This window comes from Spea bombifrons, chromosome 4, assembly GCF_027358695.1.
Source record: "Spea bombifrons isolate aSpeBom1 chromosome 4, aSpeBom1.2.pri, whole genome shotgun sequence".
Classification (NCBI taxonomy): domain Eukaryota; kingdom Metazoa; phylum Chordata; class Amphibia; order Anura; family Pelobatidae; genus Spea; species Spea bombifrons.
The window spans coordinates 1,943,263-1,961,305 of NC_071090.1; the positions used below are offsets into that span (position 1 = coordinate 1,943,263).

The window sequence follows — 18,043 nt, forward strand, 5'->3', positions numbered from 1 at the left end:
TATCTGTTTGAAACAATCCCGAGGGCCATTCACGGACAGCCAGGAGGCGGCACGGGTCGACTAAACGCGGGGCAGGCCGACAACGGGACACGTTTCCGTGCTTTTATACAGATATGTGCAATAACCAGAGTCTATGATAAAGCTTCTCAGTGGCTACTGATCCAATATACACATTATCATACAGTCCCTTTGTACAGCGCTTTGTAATATGATGGCGATATATTAATCAATAAATCATTTTTAAAAGTTACCCCATCAATAAACTAACTCTGTGAAGGGTTTGGGTCGAATGTTGAGTTCAAACAGAGGAGGTGGAACAGAGTTTTACACAGAAAGGTCACATTAGTCCCGATACACGAATCGTCATGAGGTGGTGAAACGCGTCGCGTGGCAATGGCGGTTACCTGAGGTAGAACTGCTGGTCTGTGCCCCGCCAGTCTGTGCAAGGAACTGATCTGAGGAACTTTAATGGGCACGGCCGCGATCGTCCCCAAAGCCTGCGCGAAACAAGAAACAAAATATCACTTCATCTGCAAATTGGGGGCTTCGGGGGAGGGGGGGGATTTATCCACCGTCAGAAATGTGGTTTTCGCTTTTATCAAATTCATTAATAAGAAATTAAATCGGCAAAAGAGAAGGGAGGAGTCAAAAAAAACACATCGTACGTGAATAGCGGATTAGCAATTAATACAGAGGGATAAAAAGGTTAAAAAAGCCGGTCGATGGAATAGAATTAGTGAGTTTTTATCGAGGCATCAAAGAAACGCGCAGGACACGGCGCTTTACGACACTTTCTCATAAATCATGCAGCCACCTTGTTCAATCATTTATGGTGTAAGCGTGAATAAGCGCGTTACTTATAAATCCGCAGACCTGGAGCCGCCGTTGCTGTCAGTCATGTGATATTTGGGGGACTCCCGGCTCAAACACCACACAGAGCTGATGCTTTATGGCGATGCTAATGAAGTCCGTCCCTCCATAGACTTTCATTAGTCAGAGAGTCCGACTGGGTGATTCAGACTGAGTCGTTCTATTGCCCCCCACAGGCAGTATGATAAGGAGTCGGGGGGGTTAGTAGATCGGGGGTCAGATAACAGAGCGAGAATCATACAAACGGCTGATATGCAGCTGCCTGAAAACTTTATATTATGGGGCAAAAACTACAACTGGGGTAAAAAAGAAAACAGCATTTTATAGACTGTATTTTTAATTTTCTACGAGGAATAAAATAAATCCTGGGAGCTCCCCTTTAAAATACAGCATTTCACAAAAGCAGAGTAAGTCTGGTAAAATAAAAAATCTGTTGGAAATGCTTGTTCTCAAAAACAAAAATGCTGTTACACAAAACAGAACGCTGCCTGACAAAGCAAAACAAAACCGCGTTACGACGGAAAAGAGAGAAAAGCAGAAAAGCAGCATTTTTCTACGGTGTGGCGATGAAACACGGAATTGGAGCAGAGCGTTTTATCTATTCTAACTGCGGATCATACCTCTCCCGGGGGGGGGGGCGCAGATTCCCGCCGTCCCCGCGTAGAACGAGCCGAACCGAGTTTAATGGGACTTGCGGAAGAAAAAAAGACAACCGAGTTCTCTTAGACATCTGATGCCTACCAAAGACTTGAGACTTTTCCCCGGGACTGTGATATAAATAACCCGTATATAAAATACATGCGCAAACACTGTTTTGGGGGAAAATATTTGGTTTTCTGTGTTTTCCTACCGTTTGGTGCTCTCGGTTTGTACAGAAATATATATCTGATGCAGTTCAAAGGAGCGCAGTTTCAGTTTAAATTGGACAGAGTAACATTATTGCTTCTTATGAGAAGTGACTCGTTTTCTACATTTCCTTTTAACTTTTCACTAACCCAGACACACACACTCACTAACATACCCAGACACTCACACTCACACTCACTAACATACCCAGACACACACTCACTAACATACCCAGACACACACTCACTAACATACCCAGACACACACACTCACACTCACTAACATACCCAGACACACACACTCACACTCACTAACATACCCAGACACTCACACTCACACTCACTAACATACCCAGACACACACACTCACACTCACTAACATACCCAGACACTCACACTCACTAACATACCCAGACACACACACTCACACTCACTAACATACCCAGACACTCACACTCACTAACATACCCAGACACACACACTCACACTCACTAACATACCCAGACACTCACACTCACACTCACACTCACTAACATACCCAGACACTCACACTCACACTCACTAACATACCCAGACACACACACTCACACTCACTAACATACCCAGACACACACACTCACTAACATACCCAGACACACACACTCACTAACATACTGTGACACACACACACTCACTAACATACCCAGACACACACACTCACGCTCACTAACATACCCAGACACTCACACTCACACTCACTAACATACCCAGACACACACACTCACTAACATACCCAGACACACACACTCACTAACATACTGTGACACACACACACTCACTAACATACCCAGACACACACACTCACACTCACTAACATACCCAAAGACTTATTCATTAAGCTCCCCTGTGTGCTTTAAAAAGCCGGTTGGGGCCCCAAAATCTTTGATCATTTTTATCAATATCTGGATTGCAAAATGACTGGAAAACCAGCTATTTAGAGCGAGCGAGCGGGGGCTTCACAGAAAGAAAAGGCTGGCAGTAAGCGTCTTGCTGTTGGAAGAATCACCGCTCTACTCCGCGGCAGCAGCTTTTGTGAAACGCACAATATGCAGAACGAGTAAAAATAGCCGTTTATTAGCAAAACGCGCCGGTCCCTGGGCGCCGGTGAGATTACTGAATGGCTTGACATGGCTTTTGCAGAATGGGATTGTGATACAGCGAAAGGGGGGGGGGGGTGGTAATGGTAACTATGGCAACAAGAAATATGACAATTGTTAATATGAATGGATATTTACTAAAGTCATTTCATTTCAGCGTTCATTTCTCTTTCCCGGGCTGAATGTTGTTTTTGAACCTTGAGCTTGTTTTACACGAGCAGCGGCGGCGCCAACTCCAAGACGCTTGGATGATAATTTAGACGCCACACACCCTGCGTTTTTATGAATACAAGCAGGTGGGGGGGTGGTTAAAAGATAGATTTTAGCCGTTTTCACTGGGAGGGGGAGTATAAATAGCTGTTTTAAGCTGTACGTGGCACGGTCTTAGAATGCGCACGCTGATCGGACTAAATGTGAGTGATCTTGGCCAGCGATTGGATCAAAGTAAATTTTTTAGCCATGATTCTGAGCTGTTTGTCCGGAGTTTTAGGATTTTGTCACCTTAATAAGGTCATCAAACAGCAAATTCAGCCATTTAGCCCCCCCCCCGTTTTCCCCAAAGGTACTGGTTGTACCCTCTAATATGGCTGCCCTGTTCTTTGAGGTAAAACAGTCCTATACTTTCTCAAAAACTATATCCCACGCACGTTTAAATTCCCTCACTGTATTAACATCTGCCACTTCTGCTGGGAGGCTGCTCCACTTATCTATTCCTCACCCGGTTAGTTTTGCAGAATTAATTATAAGCAAGCTGCGTAGAACAGTCGCTATGTAAAGCATTACCATTCGCAGTTCAGCCTGCCGCGGGTAAAGCCCGTGATAATACCGCTATGAGAGATGTGCGTGCTTTCCACTTGCCGGTGATGGAGCTGCGCCGCCGCGTGCCGCTGCCTCCTTATTAACACGCAGTCATTCGTCCCACGGTGTGAAGCATCGCGCAGAACGCAGCCTCTGTTAATGAAGCCTCCTCCTTGGAAGAGTGAGATATAACAGACTCGGCTCCGCGTTTAACGCAGAGCAGCTGCGATCGCAACAGAACCTAGCTCAGCGGAAGCCACGCGAATGTTCAGAACGTTCAGAACGCTACCCATCGCGGCTCTAATGAACGCATATGTCAGCCTCCTTAGCGACTGTCCCATTCCAGGTTAGGGTTTCCGAAGCAGCGCTCTTCTCAGTGTTCTATAAATGGGTTTTATGAAGCCGCCGTTGCAATAACAATTTTGGGGCCCGGAAGGCTCCTTCCCAGTGTTTTGGTTCCTAATTACCCCTTTCTGGACTTTAAAGCCCGGTGGCCCTGTTGCAATTAAGAGGGGTCTTTCTTTAGGCTTTCACCGAACCCAAAGTTTAGCGACGGTGGCCCTGGGTCGAATGTCTTTCTCCCGCATCTAGTATGGGATATGAGGTCGTAGGAGGAACACCGAGACTAGGGGTCTCCAAACGTATTACCGGTCAGCTCTTATAGCTTGTATTCCTTACGGGTCTGGCAATAACCTGTAAGAGCCGAGTATATCTGAAGCCCTGCGCTGCACGCTTTGAATATAATCTTTCTCGCTCGCGCCATCCAAACAGTTCACTCTCACGTTATTAATGAAAGCGCTTTCTTCCGGAGACATCTAATGAAGAGCGCTGGCTTATTTCCAAACGTTTCTGCGCTGAATCGGAGCCTTTTATTTTTATACAAATAGAGATGTGCGGTAAGTGATTTGAAAAATAAATAAACAAAAAAGAATATCTAATAAATAATTTATAAAAACATAGTAAATATTACTGTATTTATATACGGTATATATATATAATTATTGAAATTCTATATATACACACGCCACAAACACATTTATAAGTAAAGCATGAATTGCTTTTTTTTTATATTTTCCTTCATCTTCTGACAGGCTCGCTGTTGTTAAAGAGCCCCCTAGCGGTGATCCTTCCTTAAGAAAAAAAGCTTTGAGGTCCCAAAAGCTTATATAACTTTACACATTTTCCTGTCGGCTCAAAAAAAAAGGTAACGATGTCGAGTGAAGCCCCCCGAGCGGCGATACATACAATGTGTAATCCCCCCGCTGGGTAAAACCCATGAAACCAGGATTCTCATCTACCGGTAATCATGTAGCAAACGATAATAATAATGTAACGCGTAACAAAACAAGATATTAAAAGACTCTGCCTCAAAAAAAATAAACAAAATCAGAAAGCTACTAAAATATTACCCGAGCATAAAAGCCAACAAAGTCCGTAACCTTAAGAAACCAAAGTGGGAGGATTCATCCCTAATTAGTCACTAAAAGGCAACACAACCCATAACTTATTCCTGCTTATTCGTAACAGGTAGATGGAATGAAATACCCATTAAACTAAATGATGTCTAAATCTTCCCACAGACTATTCCGGTAGCCAGCCAGGCAACTAAAGCATGCCGATACAGTGAAAGGGTTAAGGGCACCAGTCCGCAGCGTCTTGCGAGAAGGACTCACCTGTGCGTGAGAGATTTCGGAGACCCGTCTCGTGGCCATGTTCACGTTGCTGGCCACCAGTTTGCTGGTGGTTTGCAGGTTGATGGGGGCGCTCTGCGGGGGCTCGGCGCTGCTGGCCGCAGAAGCTGTGGACACTGTAGCTGTTTTTTGGCCATTGAGATGGGCGGTCACCATAGTGACCGGAGCTTTGGCCGGAACGACTGAGATGGCGATGCCCTGGCTGCTGGGTGCTTTGATCAGAGGGATGGGTTTCGCGTTCCCCACAGGACAACTTCGGACCGCCAGCTTCTGAAAAAGCAGAGAATGAGAAGGAGAGAAGAAGAGAGGAGATGAGACGGGAAGACACACCCCCGCTCCCCTCCCACTTGTCTTTTAAGCCCCTCCCACTGCTCCTGATATTACGGCAAGCGGTGACACGAGCTTCATAAGGGGGAACGTATTCCAGACGCACCATCTGTCTCTGCGGAGCGCAGAGCAGAGGAGACGGCTTTTCATACAGAGCATCCCACACAGAACGCAGGACAACATCGCACCGCAGGGCCAGATCCCCCCCCATGGTGAAACGCCTCCAGCTGGGCAACTCGAGGTGGCAATTACGACGATTCTCCGCTCCGTGCGTTTTGTTTCACTTATTACTAACAGCAAGCGTCTCTGTTCCCTTCTGAATCCAGCCGAGCTGCCTGCGGGGAGACAGATACACGGAACATGGAAGCCCCCCGGATCCCCCCCCTACCCCCCCGGTCTGGGAAGAGGAGGAACGTTCTGTTATACTGTTTGGGGTTTTTACATCTAGGTAAATGCTGTTTGCAACAAATCCGCATTTTAATGCCTAGGGGTTATTTATTAACGTGTATTTAAAAATATGTACATTTCACTTTATATTCATATATGTATCTAATGTATATTACACGCGATGTAACCACTTCAGCCAATCGGTAACTCTTTCCAAATGTTATTTGATGGATTATTTCTATGTTACAAATTTTCATCGCGAGGATAATATCAGAAATGAACGGGATCATTTTAGCCTTTATTACTGTATACAGCACTGGGGGGGGTCATTACTGTATACAGCGCTGGGGGTTATATTACTGTATACAGCGCTGGGGGGGGTTATATTACTGTATACAGCGCTGGGGGATATATTACTGTATACAGCACTGGGGGGGGTTATATTACTGTATACAGTGCTGGGGGTTATATTACTGTATACAGCGCTGGGGGTTATATTACTGTATACAGCGCTGGGGGTTATATTACTGTATACAGCGCTGGGGGGGGTTATATTACTGTATACAGCGCTGGGGGGTTATATTACTGTATACAGCGCCGGGGTTATATTACTGTATACAGCGCTGGGGGGTTATATTACTGTATACAGCGCTGGGGGTTATATTACTGTATACAGCGCTGGGGGGGTATTACTGTATACAGTGCGGGGGTTATATTACTGTATACAGCGCTGGGGGTTATATTACTGTATACAGCGCTGGGGGGTTATATTACTGTATACAGCGCTGGGGGTTATATTACTGTATACAGCGCTGGGGGTTATATTACTGTATACAGCGCTGGGGGGTTATATTACTGTATACAGCGCTGGGGGTTATATTACTGTATACAGCGCTGGGGGGTTATATTACTGTATACAGCGCTGGGGGTTATATTACTGTATACAGCGCTGGGGGGGTTATATTACTGTATACAGCGCTGGGGGGTTATATTACTGTATACAGCGCTGGGGGTTATATTACTGTATACAGCGCTGGGGGTTATATTACTGTATACAGCGCTGGGGGGGGTTATATTACTGTATACAGCGCTGGGGGTTATATTCCTGTATACAGCGCTGGGGGTTACATTACTGTATACAGTGCTGGGGTTATATTACTGTATACAGCGCTGGGGTTATATTACTGTATACAGCGCTGGGGTTATATTACTGTATACAGAGCTGGGGGGTTATATTACTGTATACAGCGCTGCGGGTTATATTACTGTATACAGCGCTGGGGGTTATATTACTGTATACAGCGCTGGGGGTTATATTACTGTATACAGCGCTGGGGGGTATATTACTGTATACAGCGCTGGGGGTTATATTACTGTATACAGCGCTGCAGGTTATATTACTGTATACAGCGCTGGGGGTTATATTACTGTATACAGCGCTGGGGGTTATATTACTGTATACAGCGCTGGGGGTTATATTACTGTATACAGCGCTGGGGGTTATATTACTGTATACAGTGCTGGGGGGTTATATTACTGTATACAGTGCTGGGGGTTATATTACTGTATACAGCGCTGGGGGTTATATTACTGTATACAGCGCTGGGGGTTATATTACTGTATACAGTGCTGGGAGGGGTTATATTACTGTATACAGTGCTGGGGGTTATATTACTGTATACAGCGCTGGGGGTTATATTACTGTATACAGCGCTGGGGGGTTATTACTGTATACAGCGCTGGGGGGTTATATTACTGTATACAGCGCTGGGGGTTATATTACTGTATACAGTGCTGGGGGTTATATTACTGTATACAGCGCTGGGGGGTTATATTACTGTATACAGTGCTGGGGTTATATTACTGTATACAGTGCTGGGGTTATATTACTGTATACAGCGCTGGGGGGTTATATTACTGTATACAGCGCTAGGGGTTATATTACTGTATACAGCGCTGGGGGGGTTATATTACTGTATACAGCGCTGGGGGTTATATTACTGTATACAGCGCTGGGGGGTTATATTACTGTATACAGCGCTAGGGGTTATATTACTGTATACAGCGCTGGGGGGTTATATTACTGTATACAGCGCTGGGGGTTATATTACTGTATACAGCGCTGGGGGTTATATTACTGTATACAGCGCTGGGGGGTTATATTACTGTATACAGCGCTGGGGGTTATATTACTGTATACAGCGCTGGGGGGTTATATTACTGTATACAGCGCTAGGGGTTATATTACTGTATACAGCGCTGGGGGGTTATATTACTGTATACAGCGCTGGGGGTTATATTACTGTATACAGCGCTGGGGGTTATATTACTGTATACAGCGCTGGGGGGTTATATTACTGTATACAGTGCTGGGGTTATATTACTGTATACAGTGCTGGGGGTTATATTACTGTATACAGCGCTGGGGGGTTATATTACTGTATACAGCGCTGGGGGTTATTACTGTATACAGCGCTGGGGGTTATATTACTGTATACAGTGCTGGGGGTTATTACTGTATACAGTGCTGGGGGTTATATTATTGTATACAGTGCTGGGGGTTATTACTGTATACAGTGCTGGGGGTTATATCACTGTATACAGCGCCGGGGTATTATATTTCTGTATACAGCACTTGGGGGTCTCACTGTATACAGCGCTGGGGTTGTTTTTCATATTACTGAATGCTAGCAGCTAGTATTAAATGGAGATGCTTCTGAAATTTCCCAATTGCTGTGACATCATGCCTGGAGTGTTATGTCATTGAATGTTTCCTTTTAATGGTCAGATTGAATTAGTGATGCGAGAGCCGGCAGTTACATGTAAGCCTTCCTGTGTTGAGCCAGACCACAAAGTCCACCGAGTCACCTGCTGATAACGGCATTACAAACAAAGCAGAGCCTGGCTTGGAAACGTGAGAGCCGTGTCCGTTTAACGGGCTTACATGTGACGGACGCCTCGTGAGGACCGAGAGACGCTAAAAGTGTAGAGTCATCAAAAAGTGAAGCAACGTCTACAAAACGGGCGCTTGGATATTTTCCTAAAATAATGAACCTCAGTAATTACCCAAATACAGCGATTTACTGAAAATCATTCAAACAAGACGAGGCATTCAAATATATTTCATTTCCCCTTTTACGGTGAGATATCAAGGGTGGTAGATAAGTGGAACAGCCTCCCAGCAGTAGTGGTAGAGGATGAAACAGGGAATTTAAACATGCCTGGGATAGGTATGTGGCTCCTGAATCTAAGACTAGATGGGCCAAATGGGTCTTCTGCTGGGAAGCTGTTCCGCATATCTACCACCTTCTCAGTAAAGTAAGGTAACCAAGTGCAGAAATGTATCCCTAAAAATACTTGAAATCAACCTCTGAAAAATAAAGCGCGATCATCGTCACCAAATGAACTTCAGTGAAGGACCCAGTAGAAGCCTTGTGTTTATTGCGCTCTCTTTTCTCCTTGAGACGGACATGCGCGGCTTTTATTGCTCTGGTGTATAAAGCAGTCAGGATAAGTCGGACTCATAATGGAGTTTAGTAAATTACTTCTAAGTGACTTTTACAATAGATCATCGGGATTTGTTGGGAGTGAATTAGCCGTCGGCAGCCGCTCGGACGCTCCATCCAGCCGTTACATGCGGCTCTTCTCATCCCGGATACTTTAATGCCGCCGCGGCCGATTAGGGGCCAGATGGCTGCTGGGGCCGTGATTTGGTTGACAGAGGAATTGAGGCCGGATCCCGGCGACCTCCTCAATCCAGGACATTAATGAAGGATCTAAGCGAGTCGGACATATTTTGACGGCGAAACGCATTCACAAAATGATCAGGAAAGACTGAGGGGTCTCAATATGGGGGATGGGGAGAGAAGAGAGAGACGGGGGGGGGGGGGATGGGAGAGAGACATTTCAATTCACAAAGGGATTTAATAAAGTACAGGAGGGCGATTTATTTCAAAGAAGGAGAAAAGTTACAACAAGAGACCGGAATCTAACACTAGAGAGTCTGAGAGGGAAAAATAAAGTTTTACTTAATAAGAGGGTGGTAGATAAGTGGAACAGCCTCCCAGCAGATGTGGTAGAAGGTAAATCAGTGAGGGTATTAAACATGCATGGGATAGACATACGGCTCCTGACCAACGACTGATTAAGGTTTGAGTTGTTACAGCAGGAGAAGCGAGCGATGGGGCGATGGGGGCCGAACAGGGCACATCTTCTATGTAAATAACACGCAAAATGGCCCAAAGAAAAGTTACTTTAGTTATTTAGATATTTAGTAAATTATCGGGTTTCTGTCTTGATATAAAGAATTCTGGCCAATGCTACATTTTCTGAACGTTACAATCATTTACTTTACATAAAAATATAAAAAACATAAACAATATATATATATATACCGCTACGTAAAAATTACTGCAAATACTGCAGAGAGGCCCATTCCTGGTAGGTTTCTTTTGCCCAAAATGCTGTGGATTTCCTATCGGCCCGGAGTATAATATCATCAGAATCTCATTTGGGTTGCGAGGGGTTATTTTTACCATTTTCACCCGGATTGAATCAATACATATGAAATAATACGGCGAGGCGGTGAAAACACAAGCCAATTTCACGTGCTGCGTATCGCGTTCTCTTCACACATTTTGCAATAAAGTGCGCGCTCCTCATACATAAACCACAAAAGTATTATTTAATCAAATAACGGGCAAAAACAAATCATTAAAGCTAAATTCTAAGTTTCACACCGAAATAGCCGAGAAAGAGAGAGATTTGTGGCCGTTTTTCACCCGTCGGTCGTTAGCGGTTTCCATATTTTTAATATACTTTGCAACTCTCAGGGCCTAAATGGTTAAAGCAGGAATTTCATTTTCAATTTCATTTATAATGAAAAGCCGCAATTATCAGCAAAATCCCTCTGAAAACGGACACCCGGCAGCCACATCCCAGCGAGGCAGTCATTCGCACATCGGCCTTCAGAACGGTCTGAATTACGGCGAAAAATAATTTCTGATTTCTGACAGAGAATGTAATTACAAATAAATCAATAAATCTAAAGGCGTTCATTAACACAGCGGGGAAAAACATTATTCAAAATATATAGAAATTGATTTCCAAACGACTGTTTTCTTCAAAGAAACAAGCAGCGTATCAAATATTTCAGGGTTTTTCCTGTGTATTTTAGCATTTGCCACAGGAAGCTCCACTGTGTGCCACACGATGACTCGGTAAGCAGTAAGAGATCAAGTAATCGCTCCAAAATCATAGAATGTTCTTCACTAACTAATGAAAGTCTATGGAAGAAAGGACTTCATTAGCATCGCCATAAAGCATCAGCTCAGTGTGGGGTTTGACCCGGGAAAGTCACCCAAATATCACATGACTGACAGCGACGGCGGCTCCAGGTCTGCGGAGAAAGGGAGTTTATTGGAAAAAAATGAGATAAAACCAGGTTTTTGCCCCCAACATTACTGTATACAGCGCTGGGGGGTTATATTACTGTATACAGCGCTGGGGGGGTTATATTACTGTATACAGCGCTGGGGGGGTTATATTACTGTATACAGCGCTGGGGGGTTATATTACTGTATACAGCACTGGGGGTTATTACTGTATACAGCGCTGGGGGGTTATATTACTGTATACAGCGCTGGGGGTTATATTACTGTATACAGCGCTGGGGGTTATATTACTGTATACAGCGCTGGGGGTTATATTACTGTATACAGCGCTGGGGTTATATTACTGTATACAGCGCTGGGGGGTTATATTACTGTATACAGCGCTGGGGGTTATATTACTGTATACAGCGCTGGGGGGTTATATTACTGTATACAGCGCTGGGGGTTATATTACTGTATACAGTGCTGGGGGGTTATATTACTGTATACAGCGCGGGGGGTTATATTACTGTATACAGCGCTGGGGGTTATATTACTGTATACAGCACTGGGGGTTATATTACTGTATACAGCGCTGGGGGTTATATTACTGTATACAGCGCTGGGGGTTATATTACTGTATACAGCGCTGGGGGTTATATTACTGTATACAGTGCTGGGGGGTTATATTACTGTATACAGTGCTGGGGTGATATTACTGTATACAGTGCTGGGGGTTATATTACTGTATACAGCGCTGGGGGTTATATTACTGTATACAGCGCTGGGGGGTTATATTACTGTATACAGCGCTGGGGGGATATATTACTGTATACACCGCTGGGGGTTATATTACTGTTTACAGTGCTGGGGGTTATATTACTGTATACAGCGCTGGGGGTTATATTACTGTATACAGCTCTGGGGGGTTATATTACTGTATACAGCGCTGGGGGGTTATATTACTGTATACAGCGCTGGGGGTTATATTACTGTATACAGCGCTGGGGGGTATATTACTGTATACAGCGCTGGGGGGGTTATATTGCTGTATACAGCGCTGGGGGGTTATATTACTATATACAGCGCTGGGGGTTATATTACTGTATACAGCGCTGGGGGTTATATTACTGTATACAGCGCTGGGGTTATATTACTGTATACAGCGCTGGGGGTTATATTACTGTATACAGCGCTGGGGGTTATATTACTGTATACAGCGCCGGGGGTTATATTACTGTATACAGCGCTGGGGGTTATATTACTGTATACAGCGCTGGGGGTTATATTACTGTATACAGCGCTGGGGGTTATATTACTGTATACAGCGCTGGGGGGTTATTACTGTATACAGCGCTGGGGGGTTATATTACTGTATACAGCGCTGGGGGTTATATTACTGTATACAGCGCTGGGGGTTATATTACTGTATACAGCGCCGGGGGTTATATTACTGTATACAGCGCTGGGGGTTATATTACTGTATACAGCGCTGGGGTTATATTACTGTATACAGCGCTGGGGGGTTATATTACTGTATACAGCGCTGGGGGTTATATTACTGTATACAGCGCTGGGGTTATATTACTGTATACAGCGCTGGGGGTTATATTACTGTATACAGCGCTGGGGTTATATTACTGTATACAGCGATGTTCAATATGTTCACTTGAGGATGAGATTCACTTGTGAAAGGAAGTTATTGGCTGCCATTTGACTTCATTTGATTACACTGTGCTGATATGACATCGCTCGCGTTCAGTCTGGCTGCCAGGTCGTCAGAGCGTGAAGCGTTTTAGACTTGAAGGCAACGGTAGCTGGTTTTTTTTTTTTTTTAATTTGGGTTTCAATTTAATAGCAAATAAAAAATGAAATCATAAGAGACCTGTGGGTATCGTAGCAACAGAGTTCAGGTCAAATGAATCGCTGGGGGAAAAAGGACGATTTTACTGAAAACATAACGGTTAATGGGCTGAAAAGGAGAAACGTACAGAGAGGACACCAGGAGAACTCTCTCCATATTCCCTCATTCTATAGAGCCCACGTGCTACATCCCGGAACGTACACACGGAACGCGGAAACAGGATGGATTTCCCGTGCTAGAGTAGGTCCTCACGACATATGTAATGTAGCACTTACTGAGAGGGTGGTTGATGAGTAGAGCAGCCTTCCAGCAGAAGTGGTAGAGGGTAATACAGTGAGGGGATTAAACATGCATGGGATAGACATACGGCTCCTGAATCTAAGACGAGACCAACGACTGATTAAGGTTTGAGTCTTTACAGCACGAGAAACGGGAGACTAGACGGGGGCCGGATGGGGCCGATCCGCTGGTAGGTTCTAGGTTTCTTTATCTAGAAATAGCAAGGTCCTAACAACTAAAAGTGGAGCAGCAGCTGAGTGTTTCCGTATTTTGTGATGCTTATCGATTGACTGCACCCGGATGAGATTATGATTTAGTAACCTGGGCCGTTCGGTGTAGCGGGGGGGCTAAGCAGAGGAAACAGGGCGGTTTTTCAACTGACGGGGACTGAGATGCCGGGGCGGGGGTTGGGTTGACATAATAAGTGACAGTGATAGGGAGAGAAAGCTTAATGCAGGGGAAAGAAAGACAGTTGTGGGCTTTTTGGGGGAAAGAGATGGCAAAATATTCAAAACATTGTTGGGGAGATCGATGTGAAATTGGGCGCAGAATGGGAGAAAAAACGAAATCTGGTGCAAAAACAGGCATCCCGTCACACAGATAAAATTCCTCTATATTAGAATTATGTGGCTGTGAGGCCAAGGCGCAGATGCTGTCCGTCACTTTTACCCGTGTCAGCGGACAATGGACAGCACTTTCTACCGGCAGCGGGATACAGTTTGTTGGGGTTGTTTGATAATTTTTTTATACGATTACACAACAAATAACTTGTAAAAGTGTTTGCATTCAGCCAACAGAGGAAGGAGGCGAATGTATCGCTGCGGGAGGAAAAGTAACAAAAGTGATCATTCGGGAAAAGGATGAAAATCCTCGCAAATCACTTTGCTTGACACGAGTGGTAGAGAGCACTGCTGAGTCCACGAGGGTGCTGGGTTTTGTTTGCGGTTGCATCTGTTTGGTAATTGGGAGTAAGGGATCCATCTGCCAGAAAGGAAGGCTGGTAATAACCCCCTCCCTGAAAGCATTCGTATGAGGAGACAGCTGTTCCCCCGTCCTGGACTCTGCCTCCAATTAGGGTCTGGAATGCAATCGTGTAGAGAGAAAGGAGAGAGGGTGTGAGCGCGTATTCCCCTGACAATCTAGTCGGGCATCCATCTTTGTTTGCAGGCAGCAAGGTAGAGAGAGGACATCGCTGTCAGGACGGGGGTATCCGGCAGAAGCCACCAACAAAAACCCAATGCGGGGAGAAAAAACAAAAACCCCTTAGAAAAAATACTACAAACGCTCTTTCTAGATCCAAAAAATGTTTTGTACATTCCATCGTGACTTACGGACATAATAATAATAATAATAATAACAATAATAAATATATAATAATAAAAATACATTAATAATAATAAATATATATAATAATAATAAATATATAATAATAATAATAGTAATAATAAAACAATTATATTGAGCCATTATATTCTTGGGTTAACAGAACATCACAAGTTGGACTCAAATAAACAAAAGAGCTTACAATCTAATTGCTAGTTACTATTAGTGTCTTTTCTCAAAGATAAGAAATCATTTCGAGTCGGTTTTTCGGCCACCTCAAGTAACAGAGGCTGAGAGATCGAGTGAACGCGCGACGACCACTCAATGGTTTGAAATTCGGCTTTCCTTCCGCAGGAGCTGGAATTCATTTATTAGTTGGCTGCTTTGAAATCGAATCCAACTGCATGGCGATCTGTTTAATGCAATTAGAGAGTGGAAATATTTTCCGCCGGGAATTTTAACTCAAAAGGCATTTTCTTTTCTAATCAGAGTACCGCGTTACATAATGTGTGCTTTTATCATATTTACCCTACTGGTTTTGTTCAATAAATACGCGCTTCGAGGAACGATAAAGGCACTTTAATTATTATTTCATTGAAAAATTGTCACGGTGAATCACGTCAGCTAAGCCATGTATACGTCTTATAAATCTGTACATACGAGACAACAAATAATGAACACGCCAATCAGAGGATCTATGCCGGGCCGCAAAACTCATCTCGGGGGTTAATGGAACCCAGTCATTCTAATGTAGGAATTGGCAGTACATAAAAAATATATATATTGTGTTTCTATTTTTTGCACTGCCACTTATTCAATTTAAACCTACAAAAACTGCAATATTTGCTGAAAAACTGCATACAGCCATATTTTTTATTTTGAATTGCTAACAGTAGCGATCACGTGAGTCATGTGACCCGGATATACTTTTTCCACCCAAAGTGTAGGCTGAATAATTTCGCTCTGAAAAGTCAGAAATGGTGCAGTGATCAGGACCGGATTTTGCCACAAAAAAGTGTGACTTTTACCAAAAAACACTAATCGCGCTCTCTCATGTAAAGCAAAAAAACGTTAGCTTTTAAGATTTTTTTTTAGTTCTATGGCAACAGCCTATCAGTTCCTGCCTTTGTGTCACATGGTAAATAATCCAAATGAGCCATGATTACAAAGTTATTTCCGTGAAAGGATTTCGACATTCAGCGGGACTATGAACGATGTTTCCAACGCTGGCTTTAGTAGTAAATAAATACAGCCGGTGGAACTGCAGCTTTAAGTGTCAAAGTTTCAGTTTTTGATTGAAAGAATTCGCTTTTTTCAGTATGTGATTTAAATCCCGATTGTATTATTGGAACCAGGCCGACTTAAACCCAAATACCGCCCCACAGGATGTAAAGAATCATTATAGGAAACAAAAACACATTGGCAACACCCAGAAGACATTAGAAATTTGTAATAATAAGAATCGCAAGAGAGAAGAAGCTTCACAAACTGAGAACATAAAAGAAGCGATTCTTTCTGTTGTGATAAAGCAGAATTGCAGGATGAAAATGATCTCTCCCGGCCTAGGAAAGTTTGATTATTTTAAAGCAGGCGTTTCGCGTCACCGGGGATGTTTTACAAGCTTTTTATCTCCTGAATTTATTGAAGTAAATGTTTGTGCTTTCCTTTGTAAGCGGTGTCCCGCACCGGCGTTCCCTCCATCATCTCCTCTCCCCCATTCCATTCCCAGCATCCCGCGGGGGGGGGGAGATCTTAAAACTATAATTATATCCTTGCTTATCTCAATGAGCAGCCCCCTGGATAAATGGGTGACGAGCTGACTCCCAAAGCACTTACTGGGAGCTCAAACATAATCGGCGTTAGGAGATTGTAAGCTCTTTGAGCCAGGGCCGGGCCCTCTTTATCTTTTGTTTCTCAATGTGGCCAAATTGTTATTTTCTGTAATACTTGTTACGACCCGCTTACCCATTGCACAGCACTGAGTAATATGATGGTGCTACATATATATATATATAAAAATAACATATATATACACATAAATAATAACAACAGAAGAGAAAGGAACGTGTTTGGGTGCCCTGGGGATTTTTTTTTTGTAAATTAAACAGCCATAAAATAGTATTTTTAAATGGAATTTTAGCTATAAATATAAGGGGAAATGTATTATATTCTATTTTTAAGCCATTATTATGGTTTTCTGTGCCAACCTTTTTAAAGAAGCTGGGTTTTGATGACCATTTACTTTTTTTATGACATCACAGAAACAATGAACTATATTTTGAAAATATTTACTGGAAAGCAAAACAAATCCTGATTCGCTTGAGACGTCCATGTCGGGGAAAGGGGGGGGGGGTTCTATCTCTTTATAAATAATCCGATTTTATGCGACATTAGAAATTCACTCTAAGGCTACAATTTTAATTTACATACTTCTAATAATTTATAAAGTGCAGAATTAAATTATATCCCAATCACCAGATAATAGATGTATTATAAAACACGCTTTCTCTTCGGACCTTGAATGCATCTAAGAATTAATTCAATCAGCCGCATAATAACCGTCATTGCCACGGCCTCGGGGAAAACATTGGATATTGGCCAATTTATTTAAAAGACGAGATTTTAAGAATGCATGCAGAGTTTGCATAAACATTCATGTGAATGTTAATTTACTGATCAGATTTTATATTAAAAGTCCCCAAAAAAAGAAAAATCACAGCTGAACGGAGGATTATGGTAACGTGTTTACGTGTGACCAGTGCGGCTGATCACGCTGAACACGGATAATTCTAGTGATGTTGAATTAACACGGATAATTCTAGAGATGTTGGGTTTGGGATAGGTTAAGTAATACGGCCTGTCTTTAACTATTAAAGCGCACAAAGAATATCCCACAAAAGGCATGAAAACAGGGGATTTGGTAGTTTAAGATTTCTTCTGGTCATCAGAATTCCGATGGTCAGAGAAACCATACTCCAGAAAAAAAAAACTTATATAAAGAGGATGCTATGAAAAAGACATTCTTGCCACGTTAACTTCACTATCCTCCTCGTCGCCATAGTAACGTTGAATTTTCAAGCATTCCAGGTTTTTGGTGGTTTGTTTGCTTTACGCTTTGATCTAAATTCTTAAATTGCTGTAAAAGCAACAG

At 43.3% G+C, this 18,043-nt stretch overlaps 1 protein-coding gene across 1 annotated transcript in view; it reads right to left on the minus strand.

Moving 5' to 3' along the window:
* The window catches only part of PHF21B (PHD finger protein 21B), a 43,120-nt gene that overhangs the window by 11,728 nt on the left and 13,349 nt on the right, over positions 1-18,043 (minus strand). The window contains exons 2-3 of the mRNA XM_053462712.1: positions 5,323-5,610; positions 405-497 (exon numbers count right to left, since the gene is read on the minus strand). Coding sequence (XP_053318687.1) covers positions 405-497; positions 5,323-5,610 — 381 coding nt within the window. The remainder of the gene's footprint in view (positions 1-404; positions 498-5,322; positions 5,611-18,043) is intronic.